The following is a 20,558-nucleotide window of genomic DNA, read 5'->3' on the forward strand; positions in this document are numbered from 1 at the left end:
GATAACATATGTAGTCATGTGTCACTCCAGTGTGCTATTAATTGAAAGCCCAAAACGAATACAATCCCAATGTAAAAGAAATTATTACAATCGCTATTGAACAAGTTAACTAAAATGAAGATGGCCCTTCGTCGCTCTTGAACCTCTTGGTTGCCCGAATTGACTGATCGATCTTTCGGCGATTCTGGGCAAGGTATGACATAGCTAGAACACCCCCTGTTTTGATGCCTTCTTTGATACAAGTATCGCCCTGTTCAGCCAGAAGTGTATCCAACTCTTGCATACTTCGCTCGTAACTAAGTGCTTGCTGCTTCCAATTCTCTGCTTCCCTTTCCTTTTCCTTAAGTTGCGCATGATGCTCGGCTTCAGAAACAAGACTTTTCTTACGCAATTGTCGGAGTAATATGTATGCTTCGGCTTCTCCATCCTTAATCCGATCTTTCAAACTAATACTGGGTTTGATTGATTCCTCCAAATCAGCGGCCAGCCATTCCACATAGTTGTCCTCGCACCCAGCTTGGTATCTATTTGGCTCAACTGAATCTGTTTTTGTGGTCTCTTTCAATTTCCACATGCGAATAACCTCTTTTGCAAAAGGAATTTTCCCTTCTTTGTAGTCAACACGGTAATGACTCATATCTGCCACTAAAGGTATGTTTTGCTTCCTCCCTGATTGTCTCAAAACTCTCAGCGAGGCGTAAGGCTGCAAACCTCGAAGTCCTATCAAGACCAAAAATGGTACGATCTTCGTTCGAAACACCAAAACCTCAGACGGAAACCAACTGAACATCCATTGCATCGAGTCATCGTTCAAATGGCTAAGAAATTCTACCCACTCTTTCACACACTTTGGTTTCTCAAATGATTTTGCTGTCAAGATAGCTCCTGGAACATGACCCAAAATGTGATTCTCACCCGTCGGCTTCTGGAATGCTAGACCCCCGTTGACTTTCTGAAGATGTTCCATCAGCCAAATTTGCAGAAGAAAGTTGCATCCTTCAAAATGCTTATACCCGCGCTTACAACGCCCTAATGCTCGGTAGATATCTGCCACGACCATAGGGACCAGAGTGTAGTGTTTCCCGTCGATGCCACCAAAAAGAGCCTTAGTTACAATAACAAGATGGGTGTGAATGTCTTTTGTGGTTCCTTTAGGAAATACTATAGTCCCTAAAAAACATACTGCGAAAGCAAAGCACCGTTTCTGCTTCCAAGAGTCATATGAGAAGAATTCATCCTGATGATCGACGAAACTCCTTTGATAACCGAATCTGTGATACAAATACTCGAGTGGTATCATAGACTTCTGCAAACATTCCACACCTTTACCCTCTCTGAACCCGAAGCTGTCAGCAAATTCTTTTGGTAAAGGTTGCCTCGGAATAATCATGCCACAATTTTGCCATTTTCTTGGTTTACGTAATAATGCCACATTTTCTATATAGCCTCCTATTTCCTCTAACAACGGAGTCATCTCAATGTTGCCAAATCTAAACACGACCCTCTTTTCATCCCAAAACACAGTTGCAGCTTCGATGATGTCTCTGCAGGGCTGGATTTCCATCAAAGACGGTAAGTGTCCCAATGCTCCACGTACAACCCGCTGTCCGTAATCCCTCAAATCAACCCACCATGCTGTTAGTTGGGAAGGGACGCTCAAAACCATGCTGAATCTCGGGTAGGCATTGTGTTGACTCATGGTTACCTGTGTTCACAAATGGTTAGTTCTACCTAAATAGCACATGGTCCACATAACGCACATTCATCCTTCAAATTAATGCACATAACGTGATAACCGTCGCTCGGGGTCGTAGACCCACCTGGACATTTTGGAAGAGGTTGACTAATGGACTTAATACACCCTGGGTATTAAGCCTCCTAGGTTCGTGCATGCCCTTAAAGGGTTTTGGCTTAGCTCTATCTTGGGCTGACTAGGAGTTGTTTTCCTATGACGCAAGGCTCCCCCAAGCGGACAACTTGGGAGTGGAAAGTCCGTGGCCGTCGACTGCACCGCTGATCGACTAAATCCACTAGACCAATCCAACTAAAGGGGTAATTTAGTAGTGCACGGGCGCAAACTGCGAAGCCGCTTTAAGTGTGTGAATATGTGTGAGTTTTCCAGGAGTGGAAGAAATATGAGCGGAATGCCAATTTAAGGAAAGAAATAACATACATATTACATAGAAAATTTACATAATAAAACAATCACTTAAGAACATAAAAGAAAAAAAATAAAGCAACAATAAAGGCAAAAATAAAGAAAACAACCAGACATCCAATAAATTTAATTATTAACCTAAGTTGTTATGGTTAAGAACCTAAAGGTCCCCAGCGGAGTCGCCAAGCTGTTATACCCCATTTTAACTGGGTTGAAGCGGAGTACAACATGTTGGAGATTCCTATATTGCTTTGTTTTAAGGAGTCGCCACCTAATTGATTTTACGGTGAATTAGGACACCTAATCATTAACTAAGGTAAAGTTAAAACTAAACCTCCGTTAATGGTCTGCTTAACCAATGTGATTCTAGGTAAGGGTTCTATATCATCCTAAAGGGAAGGGGTTAGGCATCCTTTAGAATCCGTTAAATACGGTTATCCGGCCAAACTTAGGTTAATTAATTAGATTGAATAAGATGCTTGAAACTAAAAAAAGGCTAGAAAATGTTGCTAAGGTTTATAAAATATAAGAATGTTGCTTAAAATAAGATTTAAATAAAATATAATAATTTACATGAAAGAAAGATTTTAAATGCTATAAAAAAAAAACTTATAGAAGTTGATGCGGCTTTAAATAAAAATGCTGTTTAGATTGAGATTTGTAAAAACATATACAATAAAAAGGAAGCTTCAAATGCCATTTAAGATAAACTTGTAAATGTTGCTAAGGCTTTAAATAATAATGCTATTTAAAATAAGATTTGCATAAAATAATAAATAGAAGAAAACGCAGGTTTGTGCAGTGTTTTAATAAATACTTGAAACAAACTACACGATGAGGTACTAATTGACTTTGCATTTTTAGAAGTATAAACAAAATTATGTTTTATTAACAACATTCGGCTAAACATATGCATGATTTAGATAATCTTAAAAAAAAAGTGTTTTTCAAAACATTCTTTAATTCCTTTTCCTTAAACTAACTACCCATTCCCAAACTAAACCTACTAATTCATCTAAAACTGAAAAAAAAGTTAGTTGCATAATACAAATTAATGTGCAAAAAAATAAAATGAAAGGGTAAATAATATCAAATGGGCCAGCCTATTTTGAGACTGCTGGACCTATTTGCTATTGGGCTTTGGCCCAGCAAATTTCTTTATATATTGCTGCGGATTGGACTGCTACTGCTACTGTCTATTGGGCCTCGGCCCAGCAGAACTTTTTATTTTGACTGCGGATTGGGCTGACCCGATAGAAGGATTTTGTTGGGCTTTTAGCTCAACACCGAATGCGGAGGAGGACGAGTCCTCAGACTCGTATGCGGAGGTTCATGCATAAAAACAAAGAAAAGAAATTAGTATCTAATCAATGAATGGGATTAAGCATGTAAGATATAAGTTCAAAACAAATCTGTAGATTATGTATTTTGAGTGAAACTAGTGAAGATACTTAAGAAAGTATGGGACACTGTCATACATTTCTATCAACAACGTCTTAGTAAGTCAAAGTGTTTTGCAAACTGTAAAGTGGTCAATCGTACCATATACGACAACCAAGCAGTTCCTATACCAATGCAGGGAGGGCAAGCCCATGTTAACATATAAATGATGGATGGACGGAAAGACAAGTAGCAGCAAAGAAGGAATAATCAACTCTAAATAAAGCACAGCCTAAGCGGCAAACTGAATGTGACAGTAGGGATGCGTCAGGGTCAACTAGCACATTCAATAGAAAGGAAATAGCCAAGACAAGTAGTATAGCAATCACCGTATAAAACAGATAAATTCAGAGACAATCCCGGAAACAGATGTAGCCATAAGCAGCAGGCAATGCACGAATAGACATGTGTGAGATTCATATTATAAGACCTTAATGACGCAAAATAATAATAACAAATCCCAACACATACTCCTTTAAAAGGGGAAATACAAGCAGTAACAGCAGCTGCGAGCAATCAGAATATTGCTACTAGGTTCATGTTCAACATGGCACATACAAATGTCTGACGACCGTAAAATGCAGCAAGGAAAACAAAGAGAGAGGTGCAACAAGATTAAACTGATCCATACAGATTCGAACCAACAAAATTCATGACTATCAAGGTTAAACCCAATCAACTGTAAATGAGGATTAAAACAGATTCGACCTCAGCTACAGAATAATAGACCGCATAGCTAGACTGATCGATATAAGACTTAAGCATGCAAAAGTGGTTGATATATTTCTATTTGTATTGCACATACAACCGGCCACATAATCAAGCAGGACACATAAGTAAGGCCTGCCACTAACTTAACACTGTGTAGAGAAAAAGGAATAACAATACTGATTAGGATAGAACCAGAAACAAATAAACCATATTGTGAATTCAGGCTAGTTTATTGACATGTAGAATTTATGCTTAAACTAATAGATAGCATTTGGACATTTAAGCACAAAAACAGACAGGGCTGAGCTAACATATACTGAAAACCAAACTCAGAAATCAACAATGTACTGAACCCATCAATAAGCATACTTGACCCCTTTAAATTTTGTAGACTATCCAACCTATATGATTTGCAACCAACATTTTAAACTCGTCTCAGAGAACCACGGCAGCAGCAGTTTGATCCAACTTAATTCATGAAAATCCTTTTAAAGTACTGGAAATGACATGTCCCCTGGTTTCAGTTAGAGATTATGAGGGCACCCATAGCAGTCGAAATTTATGCACATTAAGGGCAGGCTTGTAATTAAGGAAGACCTGATGATGCTGATGAGAACAGGAATGGGTAAAGATGCTAAACTAATGCAGATGGATGAGATTCAGAACATAGGTTTATGGCTTAATCCAACATGTTAGAGCTCATTTTTTCCTTAATTATCAGCTGACCTTAACAACATAATTTAGTCAAATAAGGAAGTCAACTGCCATATTTTAAATGAGGTTATAATGACACAAATGACAACAGGCTCAAATTAAATCAACAACTACAGAGGTCCAAAGGTAGATATGCTTGTACTAAGCAAACATGAAAAAAGATACTAGACTGAAACAACATTCATTTTATAGTGAACTACTAAAACCTCTAAATAAACATATACAATGGTATCAACAGTAATGCTGCTAAACCAGTAGGTGGAACAGGAATAAACCTAAACTAATGTGTGATACCATATAAGGGCATAACCAGGCAAAACCACAGGTTAACTGATGCACAACCAGTCAAAGCTGGACATGTATGGCACAGCTAAGCAGTTGAATTATTTCTATGATCAATCATCATTTGAGCAGACAAACCATGCTTAAGCTACTATAAGCTAAATGACATATGGATAACCAAGACAAAGAATAAAATGAGCCACTGCAGAACAACTAAAAGGCAAGCACATACACATGATTAGCAGACTACAAACTGATGTATAGAACTAATCAAATAAAGAAGTAAATAAGCAATGTAAACCTACTAGCACATGACTATCCCAAGTTGATACCTAATGTGGAACTGAATAACTACAGAGCTATAAACAAGATTAATCTAAGCTTAAACATGCATAATACCACCTAAACAACTACAAACAGGGAACTGAAACATAACTAATCAAGCAAAACACATAAGTAGTTTAAAGCACTCAAACGATTACTAAAAGTTTACTAAGGGGAAGTGAATTGCATACCAAGGGAGAGAACACTTAACTGACTTCATACAAACACAGGAAAGTAACATCATAGATGAAAACAAAGGTAAGTAAGTTTCATTCAAGACAGGGGAATGCCAAAATCATAGCAAGGAAAACAGCAACCTCAAACAAATTGAAACTTCCTTCGTTTAAATATAGAGTCCAACAAAAGGGACAGAGTTGGGTTTAAATATTTGCATTCTTTTAAAAAGATTATTTAGCTGATTCATATTAGATTGACTGGGTCATACTGGGTTAGGTTTAACTTAATTAAACTAACCCGAACAACTATAAACAACAAATGGTTATGTATGCTTAGACTGGTCATTAATCAGATTATCTAGGAACGAGGCCCCAAATAAATCTATACAATTTACTAGGTTGAATTATCAGCATGCAAACAAACGACATTCAGACTAAACCAAACATCTTAAACTAAATAACAACGGCAACATCCGACAAGATTTCAACTAAGCCAAAGCGTAATAATGACTTATTTAATCACAATAACTAAGCTAACATCAAACTCAACCGTATAAGCACACAAACATATGAAATTTGAAATAAAAGGAAATAAATGGGATTTACTGACCTTCTTCAAGTGCAGCGAACTGGGGGTTCGAATCTCCGATATACCTCGAAACTTGCTGAATCGGAATTTGCAAGGTTCAGATTCAAAACACGACCAATGCAAACGAAGAGAAAATGACCGGATTTCGACTCGATGCTCAGAAATAAAACCAACGAACTAAATATTGCTTAGGTGATTTTGCTACTGTTCTTTTTGGGGTTTTTGAATCTCCACAAAAAAAATCCTCCCCTTTTCCGATCTGATTTTTTTTCGATGGTTCTTTTTCCCCTTTTTTTTTTCGATCCCCTCCTCGATTCCACTCTCTTTGTGTCCCCCTTTTCTTTTTTTTTTTTGATTTCTGATCTTTTCCAAGGGGTTTTTGACCACGAGAAATTTCGTTTCTTTTTCAGAAGATTGTGGTCCGTTTTCTGTTCGTGTTGTAGCGAGGAAATCTTTAAGTTTTTCCTTCCTCTCAGAAAGGTTTCAAGTGACAAAAAAACTTATTTTTTGTAGGGGGTTTTTTTTTTCGTTCTTCTTCCTCCCTCCGTTCGTTGTTCTTATACTAAAAAAGGAAGGAGGAGCGGGGGGGGGGGGGGGGGGAGAGAGACAAGTGCGAGACAGGGGTGAGTGGGAAGCGGAGAAGAAGGAGGAAAAAGGGGGAAGTGGGAGCGGCGGCGAGAGGAGATGAAGGGGAAAAGAGGGAGCGGGAAAAGGGGGTGCGGCGGTGGGAATGACGAAATGAAGGGGAAACCCTAAAAGGGTTTCCCTTATTTGGCTGAAGAATGAATTGGACCCGGTCCATTTGTGGACCGGGTCAAATTTTAGACTGGGTATTAAAAGAACGGACTATTAAATTAAACATGGACTGATCTAAAAAAATTGAGATAAAACATATGGTCTAGTCCAAAAAATATTAGGAATTAATCGGACTTTGATTTGTGGTCCGGTAAGTCAAAATACGGACTGAGTGCAAGAAATAGTTTGGCTTCTAAATTTGAATAAGAGACACATTTTGATTAACGATGTACTAAGGGTGCCAGAATATCACCTAATACGGAAATATGTAATTATAAAGACCCGGTAAAAAATTATATGATGTCGCAAACGACCGTGCAGTAATATTTAATAACAAATGCTATCATTAAAATGTGCGAAATAAATGCGATGTGTGTGCGGAAGTTGGTAGAAACGTCGAGAAATGCAAGTTTCAATAATACTAAATAATAGTAGCAAATAAATAGCGGTAGTAATACTGCTAATAATGATAACAATAATGATAATGGTAATAATGATAATGCTGATAATAATGGTGATAAAAAATAATAATAGATATAATAATAATAGTACATAACAAATATTGATAATTAATAACAAATAACAATAAGAATAATGATAATAATTAATAATAATAATAAATATGGTAGTAATTAATAATAAAAAAAATGACAATTATTGATAATAACAAAAAATGATAATAAATTAATAATAATAACAGTAATAGTGGTAATAATAATGATAATAATAATAAGAAATAATAATGATGATAATAATAATAATAAATAACAATTATTGATAAAACAATGATAATAATTAATAATAAAAATAACTATGATAATGATGATTAATAATTAATAACAAAAATAACGCTGATAATAGTGATTAGTAATTAATAATAATAGTAACAATAATAATAATAATAGTAATAATGGAAATAACAAGAATAATAATAATTAATGATGATTAGTAATAAATGATAATTTAAGAATAATAATAATAATAATAATAATAATAATAATAATAATAATAATGATAATAATAACTGCAGTAGAATAAAAACGTGGGTGTTAATAAAAGACTAATAATTATAGTAAAATTTAAATGCATATTTTTTAATTTCTCAAAATACCAGAAGTATAAATAGGTATTTCGGAGGAGAGGCGGGACAAAATTGGGTGTCAACAACGTCAATACCCCCAACTATCATGTTGATCGTATGCTGGTGTTCGACCGGTTCGACCCTTCGATGAGCTTCCCGCTCTTTGTAGTGACTTTTGGCTCGCTCGCTCAATAGATCTCGAAGGTGGCTGTTTTTTCATAACCGGGCTACCTCTTCTCTCAACTGGCGGAAATCCTCAGTTTTGTGACCATGGGTTCCGTGATACTCACACACCATGCTAGGATCCCGCTGTCCCTGGTCTGACCTCAGTGGTTTCGGCCATCGCACATCCGGTACTCGGCCGATAGCCGATACAAGGCCCGAGGTATTGACGTTGAACTTGTACTCCGAAATCTTCGGCGGACCCCTATGGTTGACAAAACTTCCGGCGTCGCTCCTGAACGAGAGTCCCCGACTGTTTGACAGGCGCTCGACCCGCTTGCTACCTCGACCGGAGAGGTGGTTTGGGCTCTCCTTTGACCCGTCCGACCTGGAGTTTGGTCTCTCCGGGTGGGAGTATGGCCGAAACCTTTCTATTGATGATTCAGACTTCATCTCATAACCCTTCCTCGACTTCTCGAAACCTCTATCCACTTTTAACTTTACCGGGGAGAGCTCGAACTGATCATCCTCTACCCGAATCTTCGATTCATACCGATTTTGGACATCGGCCCATGTCACGGCCTCGTATTCCAGCAAATTTTCCTTCAACTTGGCCGAGGCAACTGAACTTAGCATGTTGAACCCTTTTGTGAAGGCTTGTGCGGTCCATTCTTCTGGCACCGGGGGTAGTTCCATCCGTTCCCTCTGGAACCGGGTGACGAACTCCCGTAGTAGCTCATCGTCCCTTTGAGTTATCCAGAATATATCAGCCTTGCGGACCTGCACCTTTATGGCACCGGCATGTGCCTTTACGAAGGCATCGGCGAGCATTTCGAAAGAAGTGATCGAGTGCTCGGGTAGATGGTCATACCACGTCAACGCTCCCTTCGACAGAGTTTCCCCAAATTTTTTCAGCAATACCGACTCGATCTCATCTTCTTCCATATCATTGCCTTTTATGGCACAAGTATATGAGGTCACGTGCTCGTACGGGTCCGTGGTGCCGTCATACTTCTGTATGTCGGGCATTTTGAACCTCTTCGGGATCAGTTTCGGGGCCGCACTCGGTGGAAAAGGCCTTTGGATGTACCTTTTCGAATTCGTCCCCTTCAATAAAGGTGGAGCCCCCGGTATCTGGTCCAACTGAGAATTGTATGTCTCGACCCTCTTTTCGGTCGAATCCACCCGTTTCGCCAAATTCTCGAGCATCTTTAGGACCTCTGTCGAGGAGCTGGCTCCGGAGCCGTCGCTCTCGACCATTCGTACTTCGTTTCTTCCGGTTCCGACTGTACCCTTTTCCTTCACCGGCCCTGCTTCACCCTTTCCGCTCTGCAGTTGGGCAATTGCTAACCCTTGCTCGGCGATTGCCGCCCTCTGCTCCTGCGGCATTTCAAAAATTAAACGTAAGTTAATGCCGTCGTTTGGCGCGTCCGGTTCTCTCCGGCCCCTATCCCGGGATATCGTAACGGAATGGTGAGTGTTGAGAGGATCGGTGGCCGGTAGGGCGGCGTTCTCTTGATCTACGATATTTTGCCGGTTGAGTCCTTCCCTTGAATCAACGGGGTTCGGATCAGCGGGGTTCGGCAATGCCCGCAGTCCGCTCCCTTCGTTTTCCGCCACGATCTCGGTATTATTGACATGACCGAATTGTTCGACGTCATCGATTCGGACCGTTTTCACAGAGATGGGTAGGGACGCTTTTGGTTTCGATGAATATGGTAGAAATCAAGGCCAAAGACCACTATCATCCTAGCCCCACGGTGGGCGCCAAACTGTTTACCCCGGATTCGGATAATCAATTAAATTTGTAAATGGGTATAGGATATGTGTTTCGTTCTTGATGTGTGTTGGATAAAGAAAGTAAATATTTGAGAGCACCTTAATAAAACGGCTAAAGATGATAGTTGGCTAGTAACACAAATGTCTGTGTATAATGTATGATACTTGATGGATTGAATGCAATAACAACAATAACGAGTGGCCTTGGCCGAATCAAATAATGAGAGAGATTGTATATATGAATTCTTCTATTACAAGTGTTCTTGGAAAGTAAAAGGAGCCAACCCCTCCAAAGGAGGGGGATATGCCCTATTTATAGTAACACTCCCATGGTTCTCCTACAATATGAGTTAATAAAATAATGACAACAAGGACTGTTCTGCACGGATTTGGTGGGATTGGACTAACGGCGCCGCCTGACACACGCAAGGTAGGTAGTTGACTATTGCAGGACGCTACTGGCGCGTAGCCCGCACACACCGATCACACGGACCAACGGCTACTCGGACTAACGGCCACGAATGCTCGGGTCATCGGGCTTGGAAGTTCTAACGATGTCGAAAGCAGACCTGTCGGTGCTCATGCCCAGCTCCGGTTCAAGCATTACCCCGGTCTAGGGTGAACGATATCGCCACCCCATTCCCATTCCTTGCTCCGGCTTCGTTCCCCCGGTTTGTCTCCTATCCGGTATTCACCATATACAACTTTCATAATAATATATGTCATTTATCAGTTCTCGGATTGATAGTTCTCAGATGTTTGTAGTTGCATGATTTAATTCCCGTAACTACACTTTCAACCCCATCATTTAAGTTGTTCTTCTCTATTTATGTTTTTTTCCTTTTGGTTCTATATTGGGTTTTGGGGTGTTGGATGGTGTGCAATTGAAGTAGTTCATCAAATAGGACTGATATTAATAGAAAGTCTAGATCTGAACTGTGAAAAATATATTCACGTGGCCTTTGGGACAAATACATTTTGAGTTTTTTGTTCTTCTACTTTGATAATTCATTATCCAACATCGGTTATCGTGACTATCTTAGAATGTATGTTCTTCGCGTTATCTAACTAGCCAGGCAACATAAGGATGCAACTTATATTATCAATATGTTGTTGTCTTTCCTAGAATTGAGGTTTGAAAATACTTTTTTTTTTGGTTCACCAGCTAGTTTTGCAGCATCTTCATTACTTTTGTAACCCTAATTGAGGTGCTTGAACGTCTAATGATGATAATTCAAGTAATAAGTGCCTCAGATGTTGGCCTTTGAAATATAAAAGATTATGTATTATTTGAAGAAATGGTCAATAATGAAGCACGAGCAGCTATATATACCATAAAAAATGTTTGTTGTAATAAGACCAATCCAAGAAAATTAGAATGCAGAATCTTCAATATTTCACACATGGACGATACGCATACTAGCTCTATTTTAATAGGCAAAGAGAGAGAGAGAGGGGACCGGTGGTTTAAAGCATAATCTACTTTCCATCAGCATGGTGGGTAGTAAGTTATCAATTATAACTTCCCCAAAGCCAATAAAAAGTTAACACTACTTTTTATTTAGTTTAATTTAATTTATTAAACCAAACTTTTAGGGGCCAAATGTGGGCCAAAACTAACAATATACCTTGGTTAGTATCCATTATGAGAAATTACACTATAAGTCACTGCACAAAAATTAAGCACATAAAAAGCATAACTTCTTAAATTCATCAAAAAGAACATTGTTTATTATTTACTGGTATATTTACCGGTTACTTATCCCACTAAATTAGGAATTCACATTAGATTTATCCCACTAAAAGAGGGATCAAATTTACTCTCTTACTTTTTTTATCTTTATTATTCTCGTTTCTCTTTCTTCTACGTGATGGGTACAACACCATTAACTTCGGTTCTCCCTCTTCATCAATTGATAGACTATTTTGGGAAAATGCATAAAAACACCATCAAACTTTTCTCGAATTACTAGCAACACACTTATACTTTGCGGGGGCCCTATGACCCTCCTGAACTATTTTAAACTGAAATATTGACACCATAAATGATGACATGGCACAGCAAGTGTGCTCACTCTCTTGTGAGCAAGTGACAGGAAAAAAACTAATTTGATAAGTGTCATTTCTTAATTGGAAACTATACAATTAATTAAATTTGATTAACTTTAATCATGCTCTCTCTCTCTGTCTAGCCCCTTCCCTCTCTTACATCTCTACAACTCAGTCATGGTCCCACTAGTTAATTGTTTTTTTTTTTTAAAATTTCATCTTCTCCCACCAGTGGAATTGAATCACCAGTGGCGATCTGGCCACCGTGCCACCGTCTGGTAGAATTGAACCACCGGGCCACAACCATTTGAAGCGCAATATAATTGCGCACAAACCCCAGGAATCACAATCCACAAATTCAGTCCAAGCAGCCACGAATTTGCAAAAGCAATCTGCGATCACTGTAGCAATTTTGCTTGGGCAGCTACGTTTGGCACAAAGAATTATTTCCCTCTCCAATTCTGGGTTAATTCGTGTTGATTCAACACTTGGAGTTGATTCTCCACCACTTGATCTACCTACAAGCAAAGATTCAGAGCAAAATTCAATATTCTAAGCAAAGTTACATGAAATTAAATAACTTCCGATGTTCATGGTTCAATTTTTGAAAGATCCTCAAAATTGTAATGGAAATGTTCTTGATAATAACTTGGTTGTTGTTCAAAATGAAATGATAACTAGAAAAGGACGAAAAATAAATAAATTATGAAAGATAGGGAAATAAAGAAAAATAAAAAGGTACTACTAGAGAAAATAGGAGCGTGTAGTACACATTGCAACAAATATTTGGGGATGACATTTTAATGGTGTCAATATTTCAGTTTAAAATAGTTCAGGAGGTCATAGGACCCCTGTAAAGTATAAGTGTGTTACTGGTAATTTGGGACAAGTTTGAAGGTGTTTTTATGCATTTTCCCGACTATTTTCCCATTTCTATTAGATTTTTGCTGTTGACACTCTGCTACTATTCCATGGGTTAATTGATCATAGTTTTCGAACTGTTGGGGATGAAAAATCGTCTCTTTTCACCCTTTTCCTTTTACATTGGATATTACTACTTTTTTTCCTTTTATGTTTTCCTTTTACATTGGATATTACTACTTTTTTTCCTTTCATGTTTTCTTTTATTTGGGGAAGGAGAATTAAGTTAAGTTGCTTTAATAATTTCTGCTTCAAAGAATTGTTAAGCGAGGACATATGTGGTAGCAAAGTCTTGGAAAGATGTTGAACATGGCAAAGTCAAATTATTGTTATATTTTTTATATAAATTTATGGGAATATATTCATGGTATAAATATGTTACATCAAAAGTATTTTTTTTTAAATTATTAAATATAAATTTATACTTGTAATATATGATATGCATGGTATAAAGTTTTATATCTAAAATACACCATGTATTTTTATGGTGTATATATAGTAAATGGCAAATTCATATTAATGCTATATTTCTAGTACAAATTTATGGGATATAAAGGTAAGCATTGTATATTCATGGAAATATGATATGCATGGTATAAAAAAATTTATCAGAAATATATCATGTATTTTTATGGTTATAAATGTAGTATATGGAAAAATTCAGATTATTTTTATATTTCTCGTACATATTTAAGGATATAAAGGTAACAATTGTATATTCAAGAAACAAATTTGTTTTAATGAAAGTATTTCTTTGTGATTTTTTATGAGATATAAATATTTATATTTATAGTATATGTATGATATAATTTTTTTAATATCTCAAGCATACTACGTATAATTACGGTATAGACACAAGGCAAAGTTAGACTACTAAAAATGGAGAAGAAGACTGAACGTAGTTATTCAAGGCGGAAGATATCTTTTGAGCAAAAATGTAGGACAAAAATCAGTTGGTTTGTTAATGACTTAGTTTAGCCCTATACTTATAATAGAGAGGAATTTGTTGTGGTATCTAACTCTTCTACTGCTACGAAATGTCAGGGACGGAGCTAGCCTTCGGGCATGGGTTCGGCCGAACCCAGTAGCTTTGATCCGAATCATATATTTGTATTAAATTTTTTATCAAATATGTATAAATTATTAATTTAGAATCAAGTAACTTTGAAGAATTAGAACCCCGAATCCACAAGCTTCAAGTCCTGACTCCGCCTCTGCGAAATGTCGATTAAATAATGGTGCTAAACTTGTGTAAATATTTTTATATAATTGAATAGTTACGTTTTTTCCCCATTTATTATTTTGTCCTGATCAATTCTCTAATATTACGGAGGAGTATTTATTTTCTAATGGTTCTGGTTTTTACTTGTTACAAAATCAAGGGAAATCTGGCAAAGCAAATTAATTTTGAAGAATAAAACAACTAATATTTATTTACAAACTGTTATAAAACTATATAATTGGAAATAAACAAGCGAAGCAAACTAATAACTTTGTAGAAAGAAAGGAGAGATTATATTTCACTTCTTGTTGATATCTCAAATTGAGAACTTAACCATCTATTTATAGAGATGGTAAATCTCTTGATGAAGTCATCAATGACAACACCAAGAATTAAAATCAAACTTGTGTTGCTTCATTTTCTTCATTTCATACATGCCACCAAATGTACATGTACCTTGCCACCAAATGTACATGTACCTATTCTTATTTAGGACATGTGAAAAACCTAGGCTATATGGACATTCATATATATTTTACAACACTCCCCCTTGGATGTCCATTGATAGATAATATGCCTCGTTAAAACCTTACTAGAAAAAACCCAGTGGGAAAAATTCTAGTGAAGGAAAAAGAGTACATATTTCTAATAATATACATTTTGGTTGCCTCATTAAAAACCTTACAAGAAAAACCCAGTGGGACAAAACCTTGTATGGAAAAAAGAGTACAACATGTATTAACTCCCCCTGATGAGAACTTCAGTCCAAATATTTGAATCTTCGCATTCCAATCTTGTGCACCATCTTCTCGAAAGTTGCGGTTGGTAGAGACTTGGTGAACAAATCAGCCATATTATCACTTGAACGAATCTGTTGCACGTTGATATCACCATTCTTTTGGAGCTCGTGTGTGAAGAACAACTTTGGTGAAATGTGCTTTGTCCTATCTCCTTTTATGAATCCTCCTTTCAATTGGGCAATGCATGCTGCATTATCTTCATATATGATTGTGGGTATTTTATCACATTTCAAACCACACTTTTCTCGAATGAGATGTATCATTGACCTCAGCCACACAACTTCACGGCTCGCTTTATGAATAGCTATTATCTCAGCATGATTTGATGAGGTAGCCACAATAGACTGCTTTGTAGATCGCCAAGATATGGCAGCGCCCCCACAAATAAATACATAGCCTGTTTGAGATCTAGTTTTGTGTGGGTCAAATAAATATCCTGCATCGGCATAACCAACAAGATCGGGACTGCAATTGCTAGAATAAAATAAGCCCAAATCGATAGTCCCTTTTAGATACCTCAATATGTGTTTAATTCCATTCCAGTGTCTCTTTGTAGGAGCACAACTATGTCTCGCTAACACATTAACTGAAAATGTTATGTCAGGCCTTGTGGTATTGGCAAGATACATTAGTGCACCAATTGCACTAAGATATGGTACTTCTGGACCAAGAATTTCCTCATTCTTTTCTTGAGGTCGGAATGGATCTTTATTCGCATCAAGTGATCGAACAACCATCGGAGTACTTAATGGATGTGCTTCATCCATATAAAACCGTTTCAACACTTTCTCTGTATAGGCAGATTGATGGACAAAAATGCCATTTGTCAAATGTTCAATTTGCAAACCAAAGCATAAATTTGTCTTTCCAAGATCTTTTATCTCAAATTCCTTCTTTAAATAATCAATTGCCTTTTTGAGCTCTGCAGGAGTTCCAATAAGGTTTATGTCGTCAACATATACAGCAAGTACAACAAACTTCGATATTACTTTCTTTATAAAAACACATGGGCAAATTGCATCATTTGTATAGCCTTCCTTTAACAAATATTCACTAAGGCGGTTATACCGCATGCGCCCGGATTGCTTCAAACCATACAATGATCTTTGTAATCTGATTGAATACATTTCCCAAGACTTTGAACTATATGCTTCAGGCATCTTAAATCCTTCAGGGATTTTCATGTATATTTCATTTTCAAGTGATCCATATAGATAGGCTGTAACCACATCCATCAAATGCATCTCAAGTCTCTCATGGACAACGAAACTAATGAGATAACGTAATGTTATTGCATCCATAACTGGGTAGTATGCCTCTTCATAATCAACACCAGGCCTTTGTGAAAATCCTTGTGCAACAAGGCGTGCCTTATATCTTTGTATCTCATTTTTCTCATTTCTTTTTCGCACAAAAACCCATTTATAGCCAACGGGTTTAATGCCATTAGGTGTTTGGACTATAGGTCCAAAAACTTCCCGTTTGGTAAGTGAGTTTAACTCTGATTGAATTGCCTCTTGCCACTTTGGCCAATCACGTCTTTCTTGGCATTCTTTAACAGATTGGGGTTCAAGATCCTCACTATCTTGCATAATTCTTGTTGCAACATTATAGGCAAAGACATAATCCACATTTATTTCCAATCTATTCAAATTAGTCCCAACATTAATTGGATTAATTGATATTTCCTCATTTTCTTGAGTCTCAGGCTCATTGATTTCTTCAAGAATATCACTATTGCTCAAATCTCGAATTTCTTTGTGAGGTTCTTTCGTAGTGTCATCTTGACCATTTGTTTTTCTTTTTCTAGGATTTCGATCCTTAGAACCCAATGGTCTACCACGCTTCTGGCGTGCTTTGGACTCATTTGCTATGACACTAGTAGATGGTCCTACAGGGACATCAATCCGAATCGGGACATTCTCTGCAGGGATATGTGATTTGGTAATCCTTTTCAAATCTGTAAATGCGTCTGGCATTTGATTTGCTATTTTCTGCAAGTGAATAATCTTTTGAACCTCTTGCTCACAAATAGAAGTACATGGATCAAGATGAGACAATGATGAATTATTCCACAAAATTTTCCTTTTTATTTCATTATTCTCTCCCCCTAATTTTGGGAAAATTGTCTCATGAAATTGACAATCTGCAAATCGAGCAGTGAACAAATCTCCGGTTAATGGTTCAAGGTAGTGAATAATGGAGGGCGATTCAAACCCAACATATATTCCTAATCTTCTTTGGGGACCCATCTTGGTGCGATGTGGTGGTGCTACGGGCACATATACGGCACATCCAAAAATTCTTAGACGGGATATATTAGGTTCTTGACCCAAAACCAATTGCAACGGAGAAAATTTATGATAGTTTGTCGGTCTGAGACGAACAAGTGTTGTTGCATGCAAAATAGCGTGACCCCAAACAGCCGTGGGCAACCTCGTTTTCATGAGTAATGGTCTTGCAATCAACTGCAGACGTTTAATTAATGACTCTGCAAGGCCATTTTGAGTGTGAACATGAGCTACAGGATGTTCAACTCTTATCCCAATTGATAAACAATAATCATTAAATGCTTGGGATGAAAACTCTGCAGCATTATCAAGGCGAAAAGACTTTATCGGATTATCAGGAAATTGTGCCCGTATTCGAATTATTTGTGCCAATAATTTCGCAAACGCCAGGTTGCGAGATGACAGTAGGCACACATGAGACCATCTAGAAGAAGCATCTATTAGGACCATAAAATATCTAAATGACCCACTAGGGGGGTGAATTGGTCCACAAATATCCCCATGTATACGTTCCAAAAATTCAGGGGATTCAAACTCAACCTTTGTAGGTGATGGCCTAATAATTAACTTGCCTTGATAACAAGAAGGGCAAGAAAATTCATTGTTTAAAAGAATCTTCAGGTTCTTTAATGGGTGCCCATTTGAATTTTCTATAATTCGTCTCATCATTATAGATCCAGGGTGTTCCAATCGATCATGCCAAAGTACAAACGTATTGGAGTCAGTAAACTTCTGGTTTACGACAGAGTGTGCCTCAATTACACCAATTTTTGTCCAATATAAGCCAGAAGACAAAGCAGAAAACTTTTCTATAACAACTTTCTGGCTAGAGACATCCTTGGTGATACCAATATATTCAAGATTCATCTCATCCATTGTTTTAATATGGTATCCATTTTGACGGATATCTTTAAAACTTAATAAGTTCCTTCTGGACTTAGGAGAGAACATGGCATTGCTTATAATGAGTTTTGTTCCCTTAGGCAAAATTATGGCGGCTCTTCCGGAGCCTTCAATCAAACTAGTACTACCAGATATGGTATTAACATTTGCCTTACCCATAAGTAAATGAGTAAAATATTTCTTGTCTTTGAATATAGTGTGTGTAGTAGCAGAATCAATCAAACAAATGTCTTCATAATTGGATTTTAATCCAAACTTGCTTTGACAATAATCCATATCTTCAAGTGAAATTACACAAAATTAAATGAATACCCATTAAATATTAACACTTATACACATATAAAGTTAAGGAGGTTAGATAATGCTAAATAGTTTCACGTATTTTATCCGGTAAAATGAAGTATACCAAGAGGCATGAATTAAATATGTAACTGTAAAAATGAAATAGCATAACACTGCAATTTTTACCACTAGATTTGATAAACCAATTTCCATCTTTCCAGTTCGCTCTTTAGTAGTATATTAATTCTATTATACTTCAAGTATAAAGTGTAGTGATTAAAAGAATGTAAAGTGTATATAAAATGAAAAATCTTGTCGGCCATAGAAGAAGTAACAAGATATAGATAATTCAAACTCCATTGAATTGGTGTCATAAGTTTATAAATCTCCCAAAATACTCACTGAGCCTTTATAATTAGTAAGCAGAGGATACTAATATCAATATTAAAATATTATTTAATCAAGACAAACCAGTTTTTTTTTTTTTTTTAATATTAATAACTAACTATAACAAACTGACTAAATCTAGACTAATTAAAAATAGTACTCATGTAAACAACTACTGTCACATGGTCTTTTATTCATCAACTATTACGACTAGTAAAAATTAAAATAAACAACTTAATCATCTCTAACCACAGAACCATCACCAATCAAGTGATCTATCTTTCGTTCAGGGTGCTCAAAGAAATCTGCTACATCCAAGTGTGTGATGTCAATTTGATTTTCAGAGATAAAATTAGCTTCGGGATTTTTCTCTTTTCTTTTAATTGATGCTTGATAAAGCTCAACCAAGTGCTTTGCCGTACGACAGGTACGTGCCCAGTGTCCAATTCCACCACATCGATAGCATTTATTTTCTGAGCCACGTGCTTCTGGCACTTCATGCCTATCATCCTTCTTTTTCCCCTTTTGGTGGTGATTTTTCTTTGAAGAGTGATTAACACCAGGAAAATAATTTCTTCTTTGACCATTATCACGACCACGACCACGACTATTGTCACGACCACGACCGGGGCCACGACCTTTTCCACGCCTGGAGTAGTGGGCATACACCTCATTCACTTCCGGGAGTGGTGCAGCGCCAGTAGGTCGATTCTCGTGATTTTTCATCAGCAAATCATTATTTTGTTCAGCCACAAGAAGATGGGAAATCAAATCACAATACTTTGTGAAACCTTTCTCTCGATATTGCTGCTGCAGGAGCACATTCGAGGCATGAAAAGTGGAGAACGTCTTTTCCAGTTTATCAGAATCACTAATCTTTTCTCCACATAGTGTCAATATAGAAGTAATTCTAAACATCTCAGAGTTATACTTCATAACTGATTTGAAATCTTGTAGCCTTAAATTGATCCATTCGTATCGTGCTTTTGGGAGGAAGACCATCTTCAGGTGGTCATACCTTTCTTTCAAGTTTTTCCATAAAACGAGTGGATCCTTAATAGTAAGATATTCAATTTTCAGGTCCTCATCAAGATGATGACGCAAGAATATCATAGCCTTGACATTTTCTTGGTTGGATGCTTTATTATTTTCTTTAATGGTGTCTCCAAGACCCATAGCATCAAGATGGATTTCAGCATCTAGCACCCATGATAGGTAGTTCTTGCCTGAAATATCAAGGGCAACGAACTCGAGTTTTGTAAGGTTAGCCATAAAATAGAGAGAATAAAAATAGTACCTTAACCTTCAAAAATTCCTTGAGACGGTAGAGTCTCGTGCTGATAACGTGTTATAAAACTATATAATTGGAAATAAACAAGAGAAGCAAACTAATAACTTTGTAGAAAGAAGGGAGAGATTATATTTCACTTCTTGTTGATATCTCAAATTGAGAACTTAACCATCTATTTATAGAGATGGTAAATCTCTTGAT

The 20,558-nt window shown here is 37.0% G+C and overlaps 1 protein-coding gene across 1 annotated transcript; it reads right to left on the bottom strand.

Annotated features, from left to right (window-relative positions):
* Positions 1 to 19,300: 19,300 nt before the first annotated feature.
* Positions 19,301 to 20,338, bottom strand: LOC132637389 (uncharacterized). Its single transcript, XM_060354482.1, has 2 exons — positions 19,498 to 20,338; positions 19,301 to 19,371 (listed from the first exon to the last, which is right to left on the bottom strand). The coding sequence occupies exons 1-2, from the start codon at positions 20,336 to 20,338 to the stop codon at positions 19,301 to 19,303; spliced, it is 912 nt and encodes a 303-aa protein (XP_060210465.1).
* Between the last annotated feature and the right edge of the window lie 220 nt (positions 20,339 to 20,558).

Source organism: Lycium barbarum, chromosome 4, assembly GCF_019175385.1.
Source record: "Lycium barbarum isolate Lr01 chromosome 4, ASM1917538v2, whole genome shotgun sequence".
NCBI classification, from domain to species: domain Eukaryota; kingdom Viridiplantae; phylum Streptophyta; class Magnoliopsida; order Solanales; family Solanaceae; genus Lycium; species Lycium barbarum.

Coding starts and splice junctions, on each gene's coding strand:
- LOC132637389 (XM_060354482.1), bottom strand. CDS start 20,338: ATGGCTAACCTTACAAAACTCGAGTTCGTTGCCCTTGATATTTCAGGC. Junction 19,372..19,497: donor TGGAATTGGACACTGGGCAC/GTACCTGTCGTA, acceptor TGGATGTAGCAG/ATTTCTTTGAGCACCCTGAA.